This window comes from Corvus hawaiiensis, chromosome 2 (genome assembly GCF_020740725.1).
Source record: "Corvus hawaiiensis isolate bCorHaw1 chromosome 2, bCorHaw1.pri.cur, whole genome shotgun sequence".
Classification (NCBI taxonomy): Eukaryota; Metazoa; Chordata; class Aves; order Passeriformes; family Corvidae; genus Corvus; species Corvus hawaiiensis.
The window spans coordinates 23,982,565-24,005,249 of NC_063214.1; the positions used below are offsets into that span (position 1 = coordinate 23,982,565).

Below are 22,685 nucleotides of genomic sequence, written 5' to 3' on the forward strand. Positions count from 1 at the left end.
GAATTCTTTCAGAACAAAAACTCCATGTTTGAAATGTTCTCTCTGTTGGTCCATCAAATTCATACTCTTCTACTTTTCCTGTAATGTGTTCTTGCAAGTGTGGTGACAGTTCCCAAACTTTGATTCCATTTTCTGAGATAAGCTGTTTGAATTTACTCTGTGCTTTTATGAGAAACTTTTTTTTTTCAATAATACTTTCTTAGACAAGAGAGGGGATTTTTATTGTGATCTTTGCATTCACTGTTGTTGTTGGCATATCTGTTCACTAATTACTGGACAGTAAATGTGACTATTCTTGTAGCTTATCCTTGTCTTCCAGTGTGGATATGGGATTCTGTCTGTTCAAAGTACTTCATACCTCTTCAGAATGAAAACTTGTAAATTAATCAAGCTATTCTATTAGAGATTTTGGTTAAATAAGCACGAGTTCATTTTCTTCTACCAGTTTGCCCAAATCTTGATGGAAATCTTTATTTATCTTTATTATGCATTTTTCAGCAGAGAATCTATTATTTCCTTTTTTTTCCCCAGGCATCTATTAGTTTAGACCCAAAGTTCTTGTTTTTAAGTGTGGTAAAGTGTACAGTAATCAGAGCTAGTTAATTGTTTTGAGATTAAATATAAGGTGCACAGTATCTTTGATGCGAGCAGAAGTTCTGGCTATATATTCATTGACTGGTTTGCAATTTTTAGTTGGAAAATATTTGATGCCTGGAAAGGACTTTGGAATGTGTCGTATACTGCTGTTAAAAGGCAGCTCTGGAGCATCATGACTGCCATTATTGTGCAAAAGGAGCAGTGTTTTGCTAGTGGCTGGGGGTTTGTGGTAATATCAAGTGACTATAAATTGATGTAGGATTTATTTGGTAGAAAGAGTATACACAAGAAACCACAATTTAAATATTGACTTATTTGGGTGTGATTAAAATAATGCTTTCATATGCATAGAGAGACTGCCATAACATCTCAAGATAGTTTCCATCTCTAATCTTAGCTCTCCCGAGACCATTTCTGGAGGCCACGTCTTTTCCTTTCCTGAAAACCATGAGAACAGTGATGGGTAAACAATGATTCTGTCCTAATTTCTATCATTTCACAATACTTAAATAAGAAAAACTGTATTTTAAAATCTAGTCAAACATTTCAATTTTTTTACTGGTAGTGGCAATGCCAAATCTTTCAGCAAGATGGTCAGTCATTTGTGTAAATGATGAGATACTTAATTATTAGGCTTCTCAATTACTCTTCTTAATCTTCTGCTCTATAGGCTTAGTTCACTAAAAGATTAACTATCTGTATACTACACTAACTCAACTAAGTCACCCTGATTTTAATGTGGAATAACCTTGTAATGAATGCAAATAGTTATGTAAAAGAGCTGAGTGTAATATGGGTTTTATTTACACAGTTCTGTACTGACACTGCTTTAAAAACAAAAGTTCATCTCTATTTCTGAAGCCAGTTCTCTCGTTTAATCTTGGTTTCTCAGAAACCAAAGCTGAAATCTATTTCTCCTTACCTTGCAAGCCAAGGAACAGTGGAGGGTATAAAAAGATAGTTTGATTTTGTTCTTTTTGCTTGCCATCACTTGACATAATTTTCACCTGCTTTGAGCAATATCTGTGGTTTGTCAATGCACTTTAATACACTTGCCATACTAATGACATGGTTATGATGTCTGAACATATGCTTTTCTTCATCACTTGAAAAATCAGTTTTGAAGGGACTGGTGACAAAAACAATTTGTCACAGAATTCCCATGTGATTCTATGGGCACTTGTTATTTTGAAAATTCTTTCTAGAATGGAATATCCCAATATGGCAGAAACAAAATTTTATGTCCTCTTGATGATGTGGATTTTTTAGCATACAGAACTTATTTGTATCTTTTTGAATGAGAACTGAAGTTCAAGCTTGATGAATAAGTGTGTTAATCATTGGCTTAGAGACTATAACTGTAAGGAAGAATAGGAATTTTCATATTTCACAGGGAATCGCAAGGCCTTGCATGTGAATGATGAGAACTTACATTATTTGATTATATGTAAAAACAAGAATAGTGAAAACAGTAAGAAAATACTTATTTGCAAAAATTTTTGAACTTTTAAGAAAGGTTGACATTATGACTGAATATTGATAGCACAATGTGGAGTTTATTCCTTCATGCTAGAATAATTAGTAATTAGTATTTGCAGCTACTTGCATTGGAGACATACCCAGCACTTGTCATCCGGAATTTTGAATTCTAAGATGAGCCTTGGCTCATGTTCTCTCTGCAATTACTGTGGGTTTTGCATCTTTCAAGGATCTGTAAGGAGTGGCTTGGTGAATTGGATATTTAGGCATTTTTCTGCTGATGTAGAGCCATTTAGCTACTGAGGCTCAGGGAGTGTTGTGTTAGTTGCAACCACAGCAAGACACTTGCCTGCAGGTTTGAGTCACAAGGTACTCAAGGAGTCACAAGGAAAGGGCACGTGTGGCCCTAAGTACAGACATTTAGGGCACTGTGAGCTGGTGCTGCTTGTGCTGCTGTGGCAGGGCTGAGTGGAGATCTCAAGACCATTTCTGTGTCTGACCGTAGCAACTGAGAGACCAGTCCTGGAATCGACCTCGTCTGCCTCACGGGAAACCACAAGGATGGGTAAATAGCCAGCGATTCCCTCCTTCATGGCTTACTTTGGCAATGCTCTCCTCTGCAGTGATGAGCCTGTTCAGATGCGCTGGTGTCCCAAAAAGTGGGTCAGTGATGTGGCTGCACCCTTATGGCTTCTTGCTAAAAATTGTTCTACCTGTAAATTTTCTGCAGCCATTTCTGGGGAACCGTTTCTAGGTTTCCTCTCGTGGCTTGGCTGCCAATGCCAGTTGAAAGGCAAGCACTGTGCCACCATGGGGAGTGATGCTGTGACATGGTAGCCTGGCCCAAGCAGGATGGGGTTCCCTTCTTTATAACTCTGTCTTGATGTGACCTGTGTGACAGCAGCCTGTCTGAGGACCTGAAGATGGTTTTTGTGTTTGATCTTAGCTACTCGAAGACCAAGGCCGAAGTCCACCACTCCTTCCTCCCTGGCAACTCAACAAACTGTGATGGGTAACTAGCAACAGCCTTCTTTTCCCACTGTCTCCCATCTCTTTCACTTCCCATCACACCTCCCACCCCAAACCACCTGGCATCCTTGTCATCTCCCATGGAGAGAACAAAGCACTCTCCACACTGGTTCTGCAATTCTGTTGTTTGATCCCACGCTTTTTCCATGGCTGATGAGCATTTTCTGCAGGAAGCATGTGACATCCTGCAGAGACACCACGTTGTTGCACCTGGCCTTCAGCTCCATTTCCCTGCTTCTCTGTGTGTGGGTAGCGGGCCTTGCTTTCCCTGATGCATTCAAATATGACAGCGCTCCTAAGAGACAAATCCCAGCTGGGCTGGCACAAGAGGACACGCCTTTCCATTGCCATCACCTGGAAGTGGGAATGCTCTGCTCTGTTGCTGCTTTTGAGGCCATGTTCAGGTTTTACGATCAAAACCTCATTTCAGCTTTTGGTGAATCATGGGGTATTTCTTCACAGTTGGAGACAATAGCAGCCTTTGTCAGTAATGATATATCTTGCAGTTATGGCAGCAATGCAAGATGGGAATTGTCCCAAGAGATATTGTGCTTTTAGCCAACCTCCTACTTCTCTTGGGCCTAGATTGCAGTAAAGCTTAAGTGTAGAGATGAAAGGGCCCATACGTGCAAAGCCGTATTTAATTCTGGCATTGGCTGTGGCAATTCCACTTTTCTTGTAATGTGATCTCTTCTTCATATTTCTTCTAACAGCTTCTTCATAATTTTCGTCACCAGTGCATCTTCACACATTTACGTTAGCAAATCCATGGCATGTTCATTTGAGATGTTTTCTTTTCTGAAATCCCTAGTTTCTCAGTAATGTGTTGAAAACTGTTCAGTCTATAGGTTCAGATGATACCAAAAAAATATTTTGTTTTGGTTTTTTTTTTCTTTTTCCAGCTTCACTGGACTCTAATCATATTAGTTTCCTGTCCCAAACTTCTGCATCTGCAGAAATATCAAAAATAAAGACTGGTAAATTGTATTTATGATACTTCCATTTCTTAGTATTTGGTTTTGCATCAAGGATGTTACAGTTAGAGGTTGTTTGCTCTGATTGCTTGGTGTTTGAAGCAGAACTTTGTTTGCAGTGTCAGTTAGGCTGTATAATTACATGGTGATATTTTGTGGTATAGGATCAAATACAAACTAAACCACAGGAATTAATTTTTATTTTGTGTGGTTTTAATCTGTTGAATAGATTAGGACCAATAGCACCAATAGCTAGATGGATACATTATCAGTTATAAAGATATGTTTTTGACTGGGGCATTTCACTATGGGGGATTTTCTGTAGCTATATCATACACATTATTATGCAAGTTTCTCTATTCATAAGACTTCAAGTTATGTTACTATTTAACCTTGAAACTTTTATTACTGGAGTCATAGGTATTCAAGATTATATTTCTGTTCATTGCAATGCTACGAATGTGCAAGAGATAAGAAGGAAAATTATCCTAAACCTGGCAGTCAATATTTCAGTATTGTTTCAGATTTTCTGCCTCACTCCCTGTCTCTTCAATGTATCACAAAAGTTGTGTTAATTTATATTATGTCAATTAGATAAAATACCGCAAATGAAAAATTGCATGATGTATAGTATGTTAAAATGCATAATTCAAAATACTGGCATTTGCTGTATAGAAACAACCAAAGCTTTGGCAATAGAAATACCTGGTTGTACAAATTCATATTTGCATGCATTTAAAGTACGTAGGTCTCCTTCTCTGGGTGCAGGTGAAGTCAAAAGCACAGGTTTTTTCATGTTACCTGTGCACAGATCAATTGACTCCTGTTGATAAATCTGCTTTTAGGGGGACTGCAGCTCCTGTCAGGATGTGTCTCTTAGGTGCATGTGACATCTTCAAAACTTTGAGGTTTTGTTACTTTCTTTTCAAGTTGGAAATTTATGAAACTCCATTGTAGTAGTGTTGGCATCTTGCAAAGCAATGTAAAGCAATCTTTCTTTTTCTGATTTTTGCCCCCCTTGCTTTGTCTGCATCAATATGAATCCATATCAGGGATATTTACATTTTTCCACAGTTACAAGTTCAGCTGACCTGGAAAAATCTATGCCTCCCCTTTCCAGAACACCTCATGTGCTAACAACAACTGCGGGTAATAATAACTCTTTAGTTTTTCAGTTAAACCCCTTTTGGTGTTGGACAGCCATTTTTGAAATTTTATTAAGCCTAGATATTTTGATCATCATGTGGTGTGAGTCATGATCATTAAAAGCATCCTTTTTTACATGACAACTTTTGCTTTCTGCTGAGATGCTCACCTGGTAGTGTTTCTGAACTCACATTCATTTCTCAAAAAGCTTCTAGGGTTATCTTGAGATTTACTTACATGAAGTAAACCTGGTTTAATACTACTACTAATGAATAAATCTTAATAAGAATTCTAAAATTACTTGTTTTCTTACAAGCCTAATTGTTATATGCTCAGAGAGAACATATGTTTTTGTACCATAGATTGCCTTGCCAGCATAGGAAGCTGCTTCCTTACTATTTCTTTGCTGCTTTGTGATTTTTTTAACTTTATTTTACCCTTGTTTTTCATGAGTGTACATGTACACAGATTATATGACAGTAAAATTCACTAAAAAAGTATTGACACAAAAGCAGTGAAGAGAACTAAGGCAGGTGCTTTGTTTTCAGGGAAATATACTTGCAGTGCTTTTTAGTTTTTATAGATTTTTTTTAAGTGCTTTATCTTTATTATTGTGGTGTTAGAAATTTTTATCTTTGTATTTTCTGGGTCGCTTTAAACTATGTGGACCATGTGATCCAAAGCAATATTAGCTTTGGTTGGCTAACACTTTAGTTTTAGGTCTCATTTCAAACACTAGCTTCAGCTCGCCCTCTAAACCAGTACTGCTCCGTTCCTGAGGTAAGGTGTGCTTATGGTGAAGTGCAAAGTAGCTGTGGTATAACCTATCGCATTTTTTGGTTGTTTTTCTATGACCAAAAAAAGCTGTGTGTAGAATTAATATCATAGATAATGTGACTTGGTTTTTTTATAGTTTTCAGTGGTGTTCAGCCTGTACTTTCAAGTCCTGTGGCCCCTAGTAAGCCTGAAATAGCAGATGCTGGACCAGGTACAATAATCTCTACCTAGTTCTTAATTCAGTAGCTCAAGCCATGCTCTAAAACTCAACTGAAATGAATATACTGCTGTTATTTTCAGTGCACATTTGGATTAACCCCTTACAGCTGATTTCAAGTTTATGTTGCTGCTAATGGTTGAACTTGGTGTTTTCTCACAGTTACAATGCATATAGCAGCCCACAGTCACATGATTCAGTATTTTGAAAAATAGGCCACATAGATAATTGAGAAAACAGTATTTGTACAGCAGTTCTGATGAAAACACTGTGATGTGAACTGTAGTTTTTATGTTATTGTTGTAGCCTCATTAAAAATGTTAACATTAGTGCATCCTTAACAGCTTGAAATTGGTTAACAGTTACAGACACTCAGTGGTTTTGGACTGAAATCACAGCTGGATCTGTTGTCAGCTTTCTATTCCAACTTTTATATGTTTTAATGTGTGACTAATTGTTTGTTCAACATGTCCTCTTCATTAAATACTGACATTTACACAGTACCATCTCCCTTAAGTATTGGACCAAAACTTAAAATGTTCAAAAGCTCTACTTAAAATCTTACTTGGCAGTGATTGAGATCCAGACCAGTTGCAATGAAGGAAGGAGGAAATAAACATCCAGACCTTTTGCACATCACAGATGCACTGATTTATAGCGACTGAAGTTCTGTGCAGTTCTGAATTTCTCCCTAATGCATACTAAACTGATAAATGTCCAATCATTAGTGAAATATTTGTTGTTCTTGTAAAAACAAATTGGTTTTGCTTATGAAAGAGGAGTTTCTTCCATTAGCTCTTCGCTCTCTTATGACTGTCATCATTTCTTCCAGCAGCAACAAGTGAATCCATTCTGGAATCTTTCACACCTAAAACTTCCCGTCCTTTTCAATGGCCAAGGGTAACATTAGGTAATGTTGTTTTCACCCAGTGAAAAACTCTGTGTTTGTTTTGAGCACTCCATCCCATATGAATGCATTCCTTCCAGCATATCATTTCACATGCATAATCATTCTTTTTCCTGGTTAGAGAGTCTTGTTCTTCCATCGTCATTATATTGACTGGTCTTGACACCCCTGTGTATGAGAACAAGGTTCTGGGTGGATTGACTGTCTCAGAGAAGTAAAACTTGTCTCCTGCATGATAAAACACCATCATCCTTTTAAAACACCATCATCCTTTTATTAGTGTTCTATTTCTTTTACTCCCAATGCACACGCATGTGCTGATTGTCTCTGATATGCACAGCTTTCAGAATGGAAATTTTAGTTGTTTTGGACTCACAGAATCTTATTTCTGATCAATTCACAGCATTTCAGTATCATCTCCATTCCACACTTCAAAATCTGATTTCATCAGCTGGCTTTGACATTCCATACTGAGTCGTCTCTGATATAAACTTGTGACATGTGCTGTTTGTTGTGGGAAATGCTTGTTAAACAATTTTTGATTGCAAACTGAGCTCTTTCTTTCAGCTCAAAAAGAAATACCACTTATTCCTTCTAAACCGAAACCATCTGCTACCCCAGAAGTACAACATGTGAAACCTGGTAATTGTGCACATCATTTTCATAAGCTGGTATGCAGGGAGATATGTTCTCTAAAAATATCTAAGCAAAAACTTCCTAAAAAGGACAGGAGCTATGCAACACATGAGCATACTGACTAAGTCATCATTCTAAAGTTGGTCATTAACTCTCATTAACTTAACAAGAGTTAAGCTCATCGGTTTTATGCATTTGGGTCCAGTGATAAAAATATAAACCAGTTCTCTAGTGTTGTAACATTTTAAAGGACTGGAATGGAAAAAAATTTTCTGGGTGGCACAAGGGTGTTTTAATATCACTCATATAAGCAATAAATATGATTATTATTTTTATAAACCCCTTTGCCACTCCCCATCTCCCACTTTCACAAAGACACACGATGGCAAAGATGACATCTTAGCTAGTACCATAGGAACATTATCATTGTGTCGTGTATTTTCTGTCTTTTGATCAAAAAAACAGACCTCTTCTAATTTTCTTCTGATACGGGATTAAGGGAAATTAATTTGCCTCCTTTAGTGATTCAAGTACGGGACCAATAAGTATTACGCTGTGGATTATTCGAGACCAAAATGTGTTTGTTCTCATGTCTTATAAACAGACAGATCATTAAAAAGCAGGAGCTACCTTTACTGTCTTAAACCTCTCTTACAATTAACTGCAAGTACTGATTTAGGATTTTCAGCAAAACTTTGGCATTTAGAAGTTTCCTTTCCTATAGATTCTCTGGTGTTCATTAGAGACTACATTCTTTTCTTCCTCATCTCTCCTTTCTCACTATTCTCCCATAACAGAAGTTTATTTGCTGATTGAATCAAATACAGGATTAAAAATGTCTTGAGAACGTAAATATGGGGAAGGAACCTTAGAAGCAGTCTCTCACACAATCATTCAGTGTGCGATTTTATAGGAAACAAAGCTAAAAGGAGTGTAGGGTGTTACACACAAGAGTAAGGCTTATCTAGACTGTTTGAAAAACAACTCCCCTGAACTACTGGAATGATAACACTTTTGGCTTTGTGTTGATACATCTACTGATCAGTTCGATTACTCTTGGATTTTTCTTTTCTAGCCCCTAAACCACCACTTCTGGACCCTAAAACTTCTCAGACTCTCGAACAACCAAAAGCAACCCTAGGTAATACATGTTTCTGTAGCTGTTGGCCACTCTTCTTTGCAGTCCAAGCCACAGTTTGTATTCTGTTACTTCATCTCATAACTTTTGCTTTATTTAATCCATTTCTCTGAAAGAGGACAAGAGCTAGGACATAAGCATTCAGAAATGTTTTCTAAACTTAGGATAAAGAGAAACCAGTTTTTTTTCATATAGTTTTGCTAGTTCAATAGTAATAGTTTTATCTTCCATTTTGCTGAGAGCTTTTCTACACCAACACCCTTTACTCAGAAAACCCACTGGAAATACAATTGAAATACCAAGTGTAAAGGTAGTATTGTGGGTGTTAATCCCAGAAGTCCCAGTGAAGGGTTCCTGTGGCACTAGGTTAACGTGTTAACTCCACTGTTTTATGAATCCTTCTGAATATCATTTTAGCTTGAAAAACATCTCTCAGCCACTTCTTGTCTCACTCTGCTCTGTCCTTTCTGCAAACATCAAACACTTTTCCACTGTGTCAATTGCTATGAAACATTTTATTGGAAAGCAGTCTTGTAGCACTGCTTTTTAAAAATGTACAAAGCTACTGACTTATGCCTGAAATGGAGTTTATACTTTATCTGAAGTCAGACCAACAGACAGATTAGCCAGTTACAGTTTCAGCCCGTGCATGTTTGGTGGAAAAGGGGTTTCTAGAACTCATTGTTCTTAATTTTTACCATTTACATGATGCTACTTCTATTCTATTAGCAGAATTCAATGACCGCACTTATGAAGCAGTTAGATTTTTTTTTTTAATTGATTCCATGTTTTTCCAGCTGTCTGCCAGTAATTCCTTTACTGTGCCAAAAATGGAGGACATTTTTGCATATTTTGTCTATATATGTCTTCTGCTGGCTTAAAATTGACCTGGTATTCAAAAGGATAAAAAGCATTATTGTTTTATCTCTTAGGTATCTTGCAAAAATGAATTTGCTAACTTAGTGAGAGGAATATTTGGATGTGATTGCAATCTACAATTGCATATTTAAATGCAATTATTCATTTTTACGGTGAAGAACAAACTGGGGTTTTGCTGGGGTAATGAAGTCTTAGGAAGATTTTTGAGAAGCCTTCTTGGCATGTCTGATTTTACCATTTGCTTTTGTTCCCAGTAGCCATTCATTGCCTTATTTGATTTTTTTGTGATACAGTGGAAAGGATAAATTTATAATCCAGTATATTTCTTTCAGCTCCTAAAGAAGCCAAACTCACTACTTCTGCATCTAAACCTAGACCATCTGCCAGACCCCAAAAGCCACGAACTAAACCTGGTAACTAATTTCCATAGCAAACCTTTGTTATAGTGTGTCACTTAAGTAGTGCAATTTAGCTTAAATTTCTTCTGTGTGAAGTTCAGCACTTAATCATCAGAAACGTGAGGAATTCCTCTTTGAGGAATAATATTTTTGTATTGGATCAAAAAAAAACCAAAAAGAAAGAAGCAAAACAAGAAAACTTCTACCTTTTGTATCCCAAGCCACCAACTCACACAGCCTGATATCAAAGCAAATTGTTTTCTTGATTTTTATTTTGAAATAATAAGGTTTCCAACTTAGTTCAGCATAGGGTCCAGAAAATGCAAATTCTACTGTTTTGCTGATGGTTGTAACATCCTACATAGAACCATAGGATTTGTATTGATTCAGTGATCATTTTTCAAATGTAGACTTACCTGAAACTGTGGAAGTAAGAGTGGAATTTTGTTCTGGAATTCAGTAAAGACATATTTTATTACCCCAAATGAAATAGCACCTTCACACTGAGGTTAAATTTGGTCTATGATGTATGGCAGAGAATAAAACACACCTGGCATTTTCTGGACCTGAAGAATAAATAAATACAGTTGTAAAAATATTTCTAGTGTTACATGGTTTATAATGAAATTAGAAAGCTTGAAATTGCTTGAAATTGAATAGTTGTTTATTGTAAGAATATATTACTCAATGCTGGAAGAGCTCAGATGATTTTATTAAATTCTTTCCAGATTCCCTGCAAATTATTTTTGCTCATAAAAAGAAATTAACTCTCTTCAGATCAAATTATTCCCTGTGAAGCTTGTTAAAGGAATGGCACATATGACTTGGAATTGTCTCAAAATACTGTGCATAATTAGTTTTTCATGCTGATTACAGCTCCTGCATAATTTTTAGTGTAGGAAATCCAGTATTGTATTACAAGAATCACTACTTTTGTCTCTGCTGTAGATGTCTATGTCTGAATATAAATATGAGTCCTGCATGTTGTTTTTTGAAACAGCAGAGAAAAAGAGCTGCTCATTTGGAAAATGTTGCGTAAATTTATTTTGCACCCTGGGACTGCCAAGATCAAGGTTTTATCTTGGTGTTTCCACACTGAGTGTGTCTACAGCAAGTTTCTATATGCCTACAAAGAAAGTGGCATGGTTCCATATTTGTGCACGTGCCTCTGGTTTTTCCTTCCCCAGTAGTGGTCTCACAAATTAATCAGGTACAATCCTAAGACAAACTTTTTAATCTTGATACAGTTTGTCATGATCCTCTTGTAAGCAGGTACTTGTGAAATTGGCGTGTGTTCTGATTGTCAAATGATTATATTCTCGTTCAGAAAATATTATTTGAGGCATAAAATATGCAGTGCATGGGGATAAGGTGGCTTTTGGGTAGGTGGCCAAATTGTCAAAGAGCAGAAGCCTGTCTGTGTTCCAGCATTACTTGGAAGTTCAGCTTAAATTAGCAACTTATGTCATGATAGTGGTTGTCATCTTTCCTTAGCAGTGAATCAAAATAATGAAGAGTGTGTGCCAAATTCATATTGAAACAATGACTTACTAATAACTGCCTTTGGGTCAAACAATTAATTTTGGTTCTCATTATTAATATGATTTTTGTGCTGTTTCTGGTAAAGTATTTGTCTTTTTTGGCAGTGGAGAAAAAAGCTTCATTTAAAAAACCCCAAACATTTAAACAATTTTCAGTTTTTCCAACCAACAGACTGTACATTTTTGCAAAAGTTCACAGTTTCATTCTGTTTCTGGCTATTTGGGTAACTGAATCTGTTACCTGCATGAAAAAAAGGTTTTGTTGACAATGTGATCATGCCCAGCCATTGTCGACTACTTTGCTATTGTTAGCATGAATACCCCTCTCTAAACCTTCTCCATTTATCAGAAAAGGAAATGATAATGAATTTTCTATTGTGCACCCAAAAGCACTGCAACATTTTCTTTACAGAAAAGTTTTTAAATATCTCCAGGGATTGAGACTCCACAACCTCTCTGGGCATTTACTTATATCCACAAATGATTTGTCCTGAATACATTTTGGAGTATTTTGCCTTCATAGAATAGTGGCAATAGTATTAAATACAAAAGCTATCTAAGCTATAAAAAATGCCAGTAAAGAAAAGAGGGAAATTTTAGAATTCTGAAATTATTCAGTCTTTTAAATTTAAACACAGTCCACCCAGGTAAACCACCATAAACCTTCATGTGGGGAAATAGAGACTTTTAAATTAAGAATGTGATTTTGTATCTAAACTGACTGAGTTTTGGAAGTGTTAGGTCTCAGAATTTATTGTATTTAAAAATTTTAAGGTAACTTCCTTGGAATAAATGTACTTGTGAGTCTTAAAATGCTTGTGAATTACAATGTGACAAACTGCTAGTATGTCCAAAAATACAGTTTGAGGCATATCATACATCACTTTTTCTTTCCTAATTAAAATCTATAGGGAAGGATAGAGGCTAAGAGTCAAAACAGAGTAAATAAAGCAAAATTTGAAGGATAAGCACAAAGATTACTCAATTATTGTAGATGTATTTAGGTGTGAAAATGGACTCTGATAGTACAGAGTCATGCTAATATTAAACAATTCTACCAACTTTAACTTCAAAGTTCTTTATCTTTTTCAGAGTGTTTGGAGTTTGTTCTTTTCAAACCTAATTAAGTACTCCAGACAGAGATAGGAGACTTGTTAACTTGATGATCTAATGTGCAGTGACACTAGATAAGCTGCTGGGATCTTCAGCCTTGCTTTCTGTGACTTTACAGTGATTTACACCTGAAGCCTTTCAAATCTATCCTTTGTATCACTATGGGAGAAACCCAGGAAAATTAATAGAAAGATTTAACAAAGAATATTGAATTCTTTGGGACTGTTTCTTTTCAGTGGTCTACAGCCATAAAGAGAAAAAAGAAATACAGTAAAACAGGAAGATGAAGATTTAGAGAGCTCCTCTGCCAGTATATTCCGGTAGCATAAATAAACTTTTTATTTTCCAAAAGCAGCAAAAGTCACACAGGGTAATTTCAGTAAATTTTTCATTTACTCAGTGTTTCCACTTGAAGAGTTGTGAGGAGGTGGATTATAGTTGGGAAATAAGAGCAGCTGAGCCATAAAGTAGATACAGATGCACCTGTATTTCTCTTAAGAAAATTCTCTTTATTCCAGCAGCAACCATTCCAGTGTCAGTCACTACTAGGAGTCCCTACACATATGAACGTCCAAAGACTGCAGAGGGTAATGATTATGAGTCATCTTTAGTCATTCTTCTTTTCATTGGTCTGATAATATGTGCAATTGAAAACACCATTTTCTGGAGGCTTCTTGCTTATTCATGTGTGGTCCAAATCGAGCAAATGGAAGTATAATCTTGGTGCTTTATTATTTCTCCCTGTTCTTAGCATGGAGATGTCTTCTAAAAGATAGGATATCACTTCAAAGGTAGTTACTTAGAAATTTCACTTAGATTAGAAGAAGAATAAGAATTATTTCAATAATAAAGAATTTATGGAATATAGAAATAACAATCAGAAAATGACATTAAAAACTACACACTGCTAAACTATTTTATTATTGGAAGCTGTTTTTCTCTTTGAAAGAACTGACTGATTTTTCAAAGGCAACCTGAAAATAGAAATTAGTGTTTTGTAGAAAAAGACTTTGAATTTGAATTCCAAAGGTAACTGATGAGCTTGAATAATGGCAAAGTCTTTGCAAACCAGGCATATGTAGTGAGAACATTTGAAAAATTAGTGACTAGTTTGAGATTTCTATAGAGTATCTGGCCACTGTCAGTAGAAGATAATACTCATTGTTTTGGGGTTTTCCTTTATTTGCAGCAATATTAATACTACAGAATATTATACTGTGAATGTTAATAGACATGTAATAAATAGTGTAGTATTAATCCCCTCAATTGCAATCAAAGTTTTATGGTGTTATTTATTGTGAAGCCTATTTTTAAAACCAGTAGATGCATAAGAGAGTTTGGGAGATAAGTGAGTATGGGTTATAGAAAAGGTTCTATCTTTAGGTGTGTATGTCTGTATGTTATATGCTACTTTACTTGTTAATGCCTTGAGAGGGGAGAACTGATGCATTAACATTATTTTAGTATATTTTCCTGATTGCCAAGAAATTTTTATAGATTCTGCTACCTCATAATTTTTTTCCCATTTGGTATAGTTTGTGACAAGGAAAAGGGCATGATATACTGGTTCTATGATCCAAATTGTAAGTGGATATGAGAAAAAACAAGGAGGCTTTATCAAACTATTTTCAGGTTTACATACACCTCTAGCAATAGCAGCCTTTTAGTCCTCTGCTTAATTGCTCACTTTAGAGGAAAAATTCAGCTGTTTTGTCATGGTCAGCACAGTACTTTCAAGTAGTAACAGAGTTCAGTTTGGGGAGTCCTGACATTATTGTATATCAAGAGTCCGTTGCTGTCGCTAAGTTAAGCTCTGTGATCTCTTCTCTTGCTTGTTCTTGGATTTACTGGTTTATATCCACATATTTTTGCTTCTATTGCCATCAAGTTTGTTCAATAACTTATTTCTTATTCTACCTGTATCATTAAGAACTTTAATTGCCCACGGTTTAAAAGTCAGTTTGAAGTTCCACATTACTGTGCTGTTGTGTTAGTACCTGCTTTTATTACTTACCACTGGAGTAATTTTAAATTTTTGGAGTGTGTTCCATACTTACTTTGTCACACTCTTTCTGTTGCAGTCTTGGAACCGATTACACTTAGAATTGAACCACCAAGGTCACCCATAGGTAATAGTATTTCCTTGGCAAGCTGCCGTGTTTGCTTTCTTTCCGTCACAGCAAGCATCACTGAAGTTAATCACCTTAAGCCTCAGGATTGTTTCATTTAACTTCATTTTTCTTCTAGGTAATTCTCTTGCTTGGCATTCACAACAGTTGGGTGTATTGCTCTCTTCACAGCTGGAATGTCTCCTTTATAAAATAAATTATGCTGGCAGCTCTGAATCACCTTTCTCAATAATTATGCTTGTTTGTGCTTGTTCCAGTTTTTATTTTAAACAAGCAAACAAAAAATTGTGCTTCAAAAATGACTAAAATTACACTTTCTTGCTTAGATTGTTGTAAACACATGGAGAGTATTACCTGACTTGCCTACCTCTTTTCTTCTCAGTTGCAGGTGTGAGGTTTCTGTGCTTGTGTGTTCAGCTGGTATCAGATACTAATTACTGTGCAATTTAACCAATTTATACCCACATTTTCTCTTCCAGCTCCCAAGCAGACTCAACGTGTTCCTTCTAAACCTAAAACTTCACCCAAACCTTACATCCCACAAGCCAAAGATGGTAAACTGCTTTGTGATTTTTTTCTAGTACAGTTTATTTTGGATTGAAATGTATTTATGAGCAGCTGCTTAATTATCTGAGCCAGTTAAACATAATGGGGTTCTGTTCTGTTCTGCTATGTTCAGCAATTTAGTTGCAGTTTTCAGGAGCTGTAACATTTGCTAGGTAATTTTCACTGAGCAAAAGAATAAACCTCTGCTACTCCAGGGCAACTGGATGAGAATAGTGTTGTTACACTCATATTAACCTTGGTAACTAAAGCAAATACCAAGCAATTAAAGTGTGTTCTGAGGCTACTTGGGGGGCATAATTCTTTCCAAAGTTGCTTTGCGTTGTTAGAATAAATCTGTTTCCTTTCTAAGCCAAAATTAATTAATTTCATGTCATTATTTATTACTGCATGAGGGACTAAATTGCCCAGTTATACATACATACTTAGTATTTGCTTATAAATATTTATTGGTATTAATGATTCTTTACACTATATTCCAAAATACTGGATTTTTATGCCATTAAATGTGAGAGCAGTTGAATTCAGTGGTGGGCAGAGAAAATTGCTTTCTGTCCCATGCTCTCCAGTTGGTAATATCAACAGAAAATTGCAAGGGTCTCAAATATCAACATATGTTATCCTTTGGCAAATGTGAAAAATTTAAGGATAAGCACTTTTTTGAAGACCTTTAAATTGTAGACGTAGTCCAGTATTTTTGAAATCTGACATTATCTATTAGATGTGATTACCTCATGTAGTAAACAGTCAAAATCCTTGTCTTCTTATAATTTTTTAACCATGACAGCTGATTATAAAACATTGTTTCCAAATTACATCTTAAAATGCAACTTCTCATAAACTCAATTTTTACCTTTGTGGCCATTTTTCATTGTTATGGTACTCTGGCCTTCTCTGAAATGGTTAATGGTTTTGTCACACAAATCTTACAAGCTTGTATTGGTCTGTGTTCAAAAAACCAAACAAACAACTTACGATTTCTTTGCGAATCTTTAATATACAGATCTTTTTCTACAGCATCATCCACTTATCTTGTAATTGTCTTAAAATACCCAGAGAAATTTCTTTCTTTTTTTCAATTATTATCCATACGGAAAAATTGACACAGAGAGGATACCATCAATTTCACATTCTTATGGCTCTAAATCACCCAGTTTTATTTTAGATCCATTTCAGTCTAGAGCTGAATTATATGATCATGCAATGCAATACATCATATAATGCTTTTTAACAATACAGTATCCAGTAAACAAGTACTGTCTGATTCCAATTGTGCATATAAACTGCATTTGAAACACACCACCAATGGACGAGATTTGTGTCCCTAAAAAGATGTTTTCTGAATAACAGAATGATAATATTTGGATATTTCATTGAAATCTATGGGAGAACAATGCTCACATTATATTGCAGATTACACTGCTTTCTCAGACACTTCTTTTAATACAGCTGTTTCTGTATGAGGCAGTATACAAAGTATATATTTCAGAAAGTGGTGCTAATTGTAAGTTTTCAACTTACAAAACATCTTTTCTCTTTTGTTTCTGATACAGTCCTGGAATCTATAACACTTAGAACTGATCAACTAAAACCAACAATAGGTAATTTTACCTACTGGGTAAATGACCTGGGGACCATCACATTTATCTTTTTTCCCCACTGAGTATCACAAGCACATCTTCATTGCATTCCACTGCCATAATTTTTTACTATTGAGGTTCATCCTGTAAGGGGGGGTTTGGCAATTTTACACTAACAATTCATAATCATCCTTTCCTGTTTTTTCTCACACAAATGTATTCTGTAAAGTGGAGGGAAGCACCACAATCTACCTTTGACTACTTGTCTCTATACTCAGTTTCTATCATGTGCTGCTTCACCTTTTATACTGTACAACCCTATTGGCCTTGTTTTCTATTATCCTGTTACAGAGGTTTTCCATCAGCACTGGGGTTTGTTATGTACCAAGCATTCATATTTCTCCATTAGTCAAGCTTTTTTGTGCTTCCAAAGGGTCCCAAAAGCATGTGTTCTCTTTTAATATTATGCTTTCTGTGAAGATCAGTTCTCAAAAAATTCTAATAGTTGCTGTAGTTGCTGCTTTTTTTTTTTCTTTTTTTTCTCCAGTTCCTAGAGAGCCAAAGCATGTTCCTTCCAAACCTAGAACATCACCGAGCCCAGAGGTCCCACGAACAAAACCTGGTAAGGTCATTGTTTCTTTACCTTCTCATACTGACATGTGTGTCTTGTGGATCCTACTGTGATCAGTGGAGCTTCAGATTTTTGTGTATCCCTTGGGCACACATCTTGGAACATTCCTTGAGGGACAAAGTCCAGTGACATGTAGAATTTATAAGAAACCTGGTAAGGTGAAAATCTATATATTCAGTTCTTTATTAAATTTTAAGTCACTGCAACATTGGATGTTTTCTGTACAATTCTCAGTGAAAATAAGTCTTTTCTGTGTGAGCTTGCTTGTCTTTTGGCAAAATGAAGGTGAAAGCAAGGGGTTTCATTGTAAAGACGAAGGATTTTGCTCTGTATTTCTCAAACTGTGAGCTTGTTACTTTTTTCCCAGGCACAAGCTTTCATTCATACTTGTTGGTTCACTTTTCCACAGCCCTGGTGTTGTTCAGAGATTTAAGAATGTGTAATACTTCCTATAATTGTGTCCACATGGGTTGTTATACCCATATACAACCTTAGGAGAATTAAGGATGGAGAAAGTAAATTATGCAACTCACACTTGCATGATGTGAGGTACTGTAGGGGGTTGACCCCAGCCAGAAACTAAGCACACCCTAACCTCTTGCTCATTCTACCCCACAGTGGTTTGGGGGAGAGAATCAGAAGAGCAGAAGTGAGGGGAAAAAAGAAAAAAAGAGGGGAAAAAAAATCAAGATAAAGACAGTTTAATAAGGAAGGATAAAAAGAGGGGGGGAAAAAGCAAGTAATACAAAACAACCACGTGCCACATCCCACAGGCAGACCAGTGCCAGACCAGGAGCAATGGGTGCTTTAGAAAGTTTTGTTGCTAAGCATGACGTGAGCTGGAATATCCCTTTGGCCCGGGTGGTTCAGCTGTCCTGGCTGTGTCCTCTCCTAGCATCCTGCCCACCCCTAACCCAGCCCTATTGCCTGGGGGCAGAGTGAAAAACAAAGAACTCTTGGATGCTGTAACAAGCTGTATTCAGCAATAACTAAACCATTGGTATTTTATCAACATTTCCTTGGTCACAAATCCAAAACAGAGTACCACAGGGGCTGCTATGAAGAAAACAAACTCCATCCCAGCCAGACCTACTACGGGTATCCAAGGTACTCAGAGTATTAGATGGTATTGGTGAAGAGAGGGGCAGAGAGACAGCAACTCAGGTTCTGTTTCTCCCCAGTAAGTCTGCACTTATTGCTTGAAAAAAACCCTTGAAATAAGTCAGGAAAGTGTACAAAGCTGAAGGTAAAAAACCACCCACAATCTCTTCGTGGCTTTTACAAAAACTTCAAATTTATTTTTGGAATCTGTTCTGTATTAGAGCTGTTACCTTGAACTGGAGGCAATTCTGAGGAACATAACACTCTGATGCTGAGTTTCAGGGAGGAGTAACTGTCTGTCATCAGCCCTAGCAGGGATGGTATGATTACTGTGGAGACAGTGATTGTAACATTTTGATTGCTCTTGGTAATACTTTGGTTTTGTTGTTGTATTACACTAATGCAGTTCTGGAAACAATTAGGTGTAGAACTGAGAAAGCAAAGTCAACAATAGGTAATGATGCTTCTTGTTTGAATGGTCATATTGTCCTTTTTCAGTACAAATCATTAAAAGCAGACCTGCAAAAATTTGTCATCTTTCTTTGCATGTTCCTTAATAATTTAATAGTCAAGGTTCTCTGTCTCTTATTTTCTATTAAACAATCGAGGAGAATCCTTGTACCTTTCAAGTTGTTACACGCATAAGACAGGACCATTTCCTTCAACATTTAATGGTAAGAGGCAGAGGGCAGATCAGAACATGATCCTAATTTTGTTCTCGGTCATCCTGTGGAGGTGGCACCATTTCAGGTGGTCGTATGGTTGGGGAGGGCAGAGTTGCATCCTGAGAGCTTTCTTTATCTGCTTCCCTTCCCTTCCCCTCCAATTTCATGAAATGAAATTCAGTCCTTCATAAAGGACTGAAAAGTAATTCTGTTCCACTCGAACCTCAATTTCACTGTCAGAATACAATCACTTCATTGATCCTGGATCATATGATTGCTTGAGGCAGATCCATTTGACTAAGGTATTTTTGTCACTTGAATTTGATATTGTGAATCATTCCAGGACAACACCCATTACAGAGCAGTATATTTGTATTTGAAGCTACTTATTACTTTAATAATGCTTAACCCAGTTTCTTTCTTTCAGCTTCAAAAGATCCATATCACAGGCCTTCCAAACCTAAAACATCACCCAGTCCACGTGTTCCTCCAACTAGAGCAAGTAAGCTTATCAATAGTTTGCCCTTTAGTGCATGAAAGTTTCATCACTGAAAATTTTCAAAACTGAGGAGTTCTCTGAAAATACAGAGTTGCTTATTTAATAGGCAATGTGTCACTGTCATAATCAAATTTTGCTATACAGCTGTCATGAAACAATCAGCTGGATATTTATACATGTCAATGACACAAAATGATGGAGATGTGTGAGTTAACACTCATCTTGAGCTCTTGCACACAGGAAAATCTGCATCTTGATTTTCTTGGAGTGTGACAGAAATATTTGTATTTTTAGTTGCTTGCTTAGAAGTGTAAAATTACAGTACTTTCCTGTTCCCAAAACTTTAGAAATAGCTCTGTCCATTTGAAAAGCAGTGGTAAATTTCCATGTTTCTTCTGCTTTGACAGCTTTGTTGATTATTTTTTAATGAGGAGTTGATTTAAATGGGCAGCAGGTTTTGGAATATGAAACACTTGAGAAGCCCAACTAGGAAGTGTGAGAACTACAGCAGTTTACTCTGCAGAAAGCTCTATTGGTTATTGCTGTTGGAGTGGAGAGTTAACCTGACACGGCACTGTAACAGTCACTTTGTCTTTAGTCTCTGCATGGGCATAGTATTGATTGCACTAACAGGAGATTATTTTCAAATGACAGAAATAAGCCCTAAAAAATTTCTTAGCAGAAAATGAATCTTCTGTCAGAAAAATCAAAACACACATGTTGAATCATCATCCTCAACAATGTGTTCAAAACTTTGCACATCTTCACAGGTCCAAGAACCATCATTCTCAATAACAAATTCAAAACTTTGCTCATTTCCCCAGGTCCAAAAGAAAGTCGACGAGTCCCTTCCAAGCCCAGGGCATCACCAAGTCCAGAAGTACCACACACAAAACCCGGTACGTACATTGTTGCTTTGTTGTGCTTCAATACCCAGGGGTTCTTTTGGGTTGTCCTTTGTCAGGGAATCAAGTGTTGATTAACATCTCTTCATATTAAAAATACATTCTCTAATGATCATTAAACAGGTGTTTAAAGGAAGATAGAGCTGATTTCTGGTTTTAGTGTCTGAGTTTTTGTAGCTGCCTCTGCTTTTCAGCCACATGACACCTACCACTGATGAATATTCTGTAGAGCAGGGTAGACAACATACAAACATTATGAAAAGTTGGAAGAAATTGCATCTCTTTTGTGCCTGTCAAAAGGTGCTTAGAGAAAAACTTATTTGAGGGCCTTCGTATATGACCCTAAGTATCTGTAACTCAAACCACTCACGGGTTTGTGTGATCTGGTAATGGAATTTGACCCTTAAAAATAAACTTAATAGGGATTTGCATACTAATGAACTGCCAAACCTCTGTAACTTCTAACAGTTCTGAAAGAGTCCATTGAATATTACTTTGAGTGTATATTCACTAATTTTACAAAGAAATTAAAAAAAAAAAAAAGAAAAAAAAAAAAGAATATGTTTCAATTGAAAACAAACCAGTCATGTTAAAGGGAGTATTTTTACCACTTACTTATATTTACCACTAACTCTGTGTATCTTCTTGTTTTTATGAAGTTTTGGCAGCTAGTACATTTACAATTGAACAACAAAAGACAGCAACAGGTAAACTTCTTACCTTGCTCTTAGCTGGCCATTAGCATTTTTTCACTGCTCCCTGGACCAATGCTTATATATCATGAGTCTGTTTTTCACATAATCTGTTTGTGGTTTTGATTTGTTTTCTTTTCTACTAATTGAACTAAATTCTACTCTGTTGCAGGTATTGAAAGATTCGTAGCTGATTTATTGTCGTCACAGAAAATTTCTTTCCCTGTCACACATCTTGTAATTCCTTTGACACTTGTAGGAGACAAGCATGCAGTGGGTATTGCAGTTATGGGTTCTGAAATACGGACGGAAATACATTCCCTGGAGTTGTCTGTGTTCTTTCAGGTTTTGTTGCTTGACTGTAGATTTTGCTTACCTGATTAATTTCACCCATGTTTCCATTCAGGATTTTGTTTCCTCTTGACTTCCTGTACATATCTGACACTCAGTTTTTCAGGCTGCCATGCAGGAATTGTTTTTCTTTGCAAGCATGAGGCATGCAGTGCCTGTGCAATAAACCTAATTTTGTCAAAGTATAAAGCCTTAAAACAGATCTTTTCTTTCAGGTCTTAAAGAACCACAACGTATTCCTTTTCAACCTAGAACAACTCCCATCCCAGATGCTCCATACAGGAAGCCTGGTAAATTATCTGGGTTTTTGTGAAGCTGCAGTTGATAATTGAACAATTGCTTTCAGGGTGGCAGTGGGGAGAACAGTCATCAGTGCATTTGCTGTTACCTGGGTATTTTTCTAGGTTAAGAAACCTCTGCAGGGATGCAATTAAATCTGATGGAAACCTCAACAGTTCAAGACTTTCTTTTATTTTATGAAGATATTAACAGAAGGTGATTTACCAAAATATGAATATCGGTCTAATACCGATATCCAACTGAGATGGATAAAAACTCTCTAACAGTTTAGAGTTAGAAAGTGAATGTTTCATTTGGCGCCAGGCACTGCGTGGGATAGCTCCCCAAAATGCAGGGACCCGATACAAGCAAAACCAAAGCTTTTTATTTACAAAAATTATGAATATCCAAAATACAAATGCATATTCATAACATTAACACCTCCCATTCTCTGCTTC

The 22,685-nt window shown here is 36.4% G+C and overlaps 1 protein-coding gene across 42 annotated transcripts in view; it reads left to right on the forward strand.

The window, feature by feature from the left end:
• Nucleotides 1-22,685, forward strand: part of LOC125321263 (ABI family member 3 binding protein) — a 140,839-nt gene that overhangs the window by 74,112 nt on the left and 44,042 nt on the right. For 16 of the 42 annotated variants that reach the window (XM_048293820.1, XM_048293841.1, XM_048293834.1 and 13 more), the window contains 19 exons: nucleotides 995-1,060; nucleotides 2,582-2,641; nucleotides 3,023-3,088; nucleotides 4,008-4,082; nucleotides 5,154-5,228; nucleotides 6,139-6,213; nucleotides 7,052-7,129; nucleotides 7,694-7,768; nucleotides 8,838-8,903; nucleotides 10,112-10,192; nucleotides 13,350-13,418; nucleotides 14,913-14,960; nucleotides 15,440-15,514; nucleotides 17,078-17,125; nucleotides 17,652-17,726; nucleotides 19,929-20,003; nucleotides 20,825-20,899; nucleotides 21,565-21,612; nucleotides 22,164-22,238. In XM_048293820.1, coding sequence (XP_048149777.1) covers nucleotides 995-1,060; nucleotides 2,582-2,641; nucleotides 3,023-3,088; nucleotides 4,008-4,082; nucleotides 5,154-5,228; nucleotides 6,139-6,213; nucleotides 7,052-7,129; nucleotides 7,694-7,768; nucleotides 8,838-8,903; nucleotides 10,112-10,192; nucleotides 13,350-13,418; nucleotides 14,913-14,960; nucleotides 15,440-15,514; nucleotides 17,078-17,125; nucleotides 17,652-17,726; nucleotides 19,929-20,003; nucleotides 20,825-20,899; nucleotides 21,565-21,612; nucleotides 22,164-22,238 — 1,305 coding nt within the window. The remainder of the gene's footprint in view (nucleotides 1-994; nucleotides 1,061-2,581; nucleotides 2,642-3,022; nucleotides 3,089-4,007; nucleotides 4,083-5,153; nucleotides 5,229-6,138; nucleotides 6,214-7,051; nucleotides 7,130-7,693; nucleotides 7,769-8,837; nucleotides 8,904-10,111; nucleotides 10,193-13,349; nucleotides 13,419-14,912; nucleotides 14,961-15,439; nucleotides 15,515-17,077; nucleotides 17,126-17,651; nucleotides 17,727-19,928; nucleotides 20,004-20,824; nucleotides 20,900-21,564; nucleotides 21,613-22,163; nucleotides 22,239-22,685) is intronic. The other 26 variants (XM_048293829.1, XM_048293838.1, XM_048293846.1 and 23 more) reach the window with 21 other exon arrangements.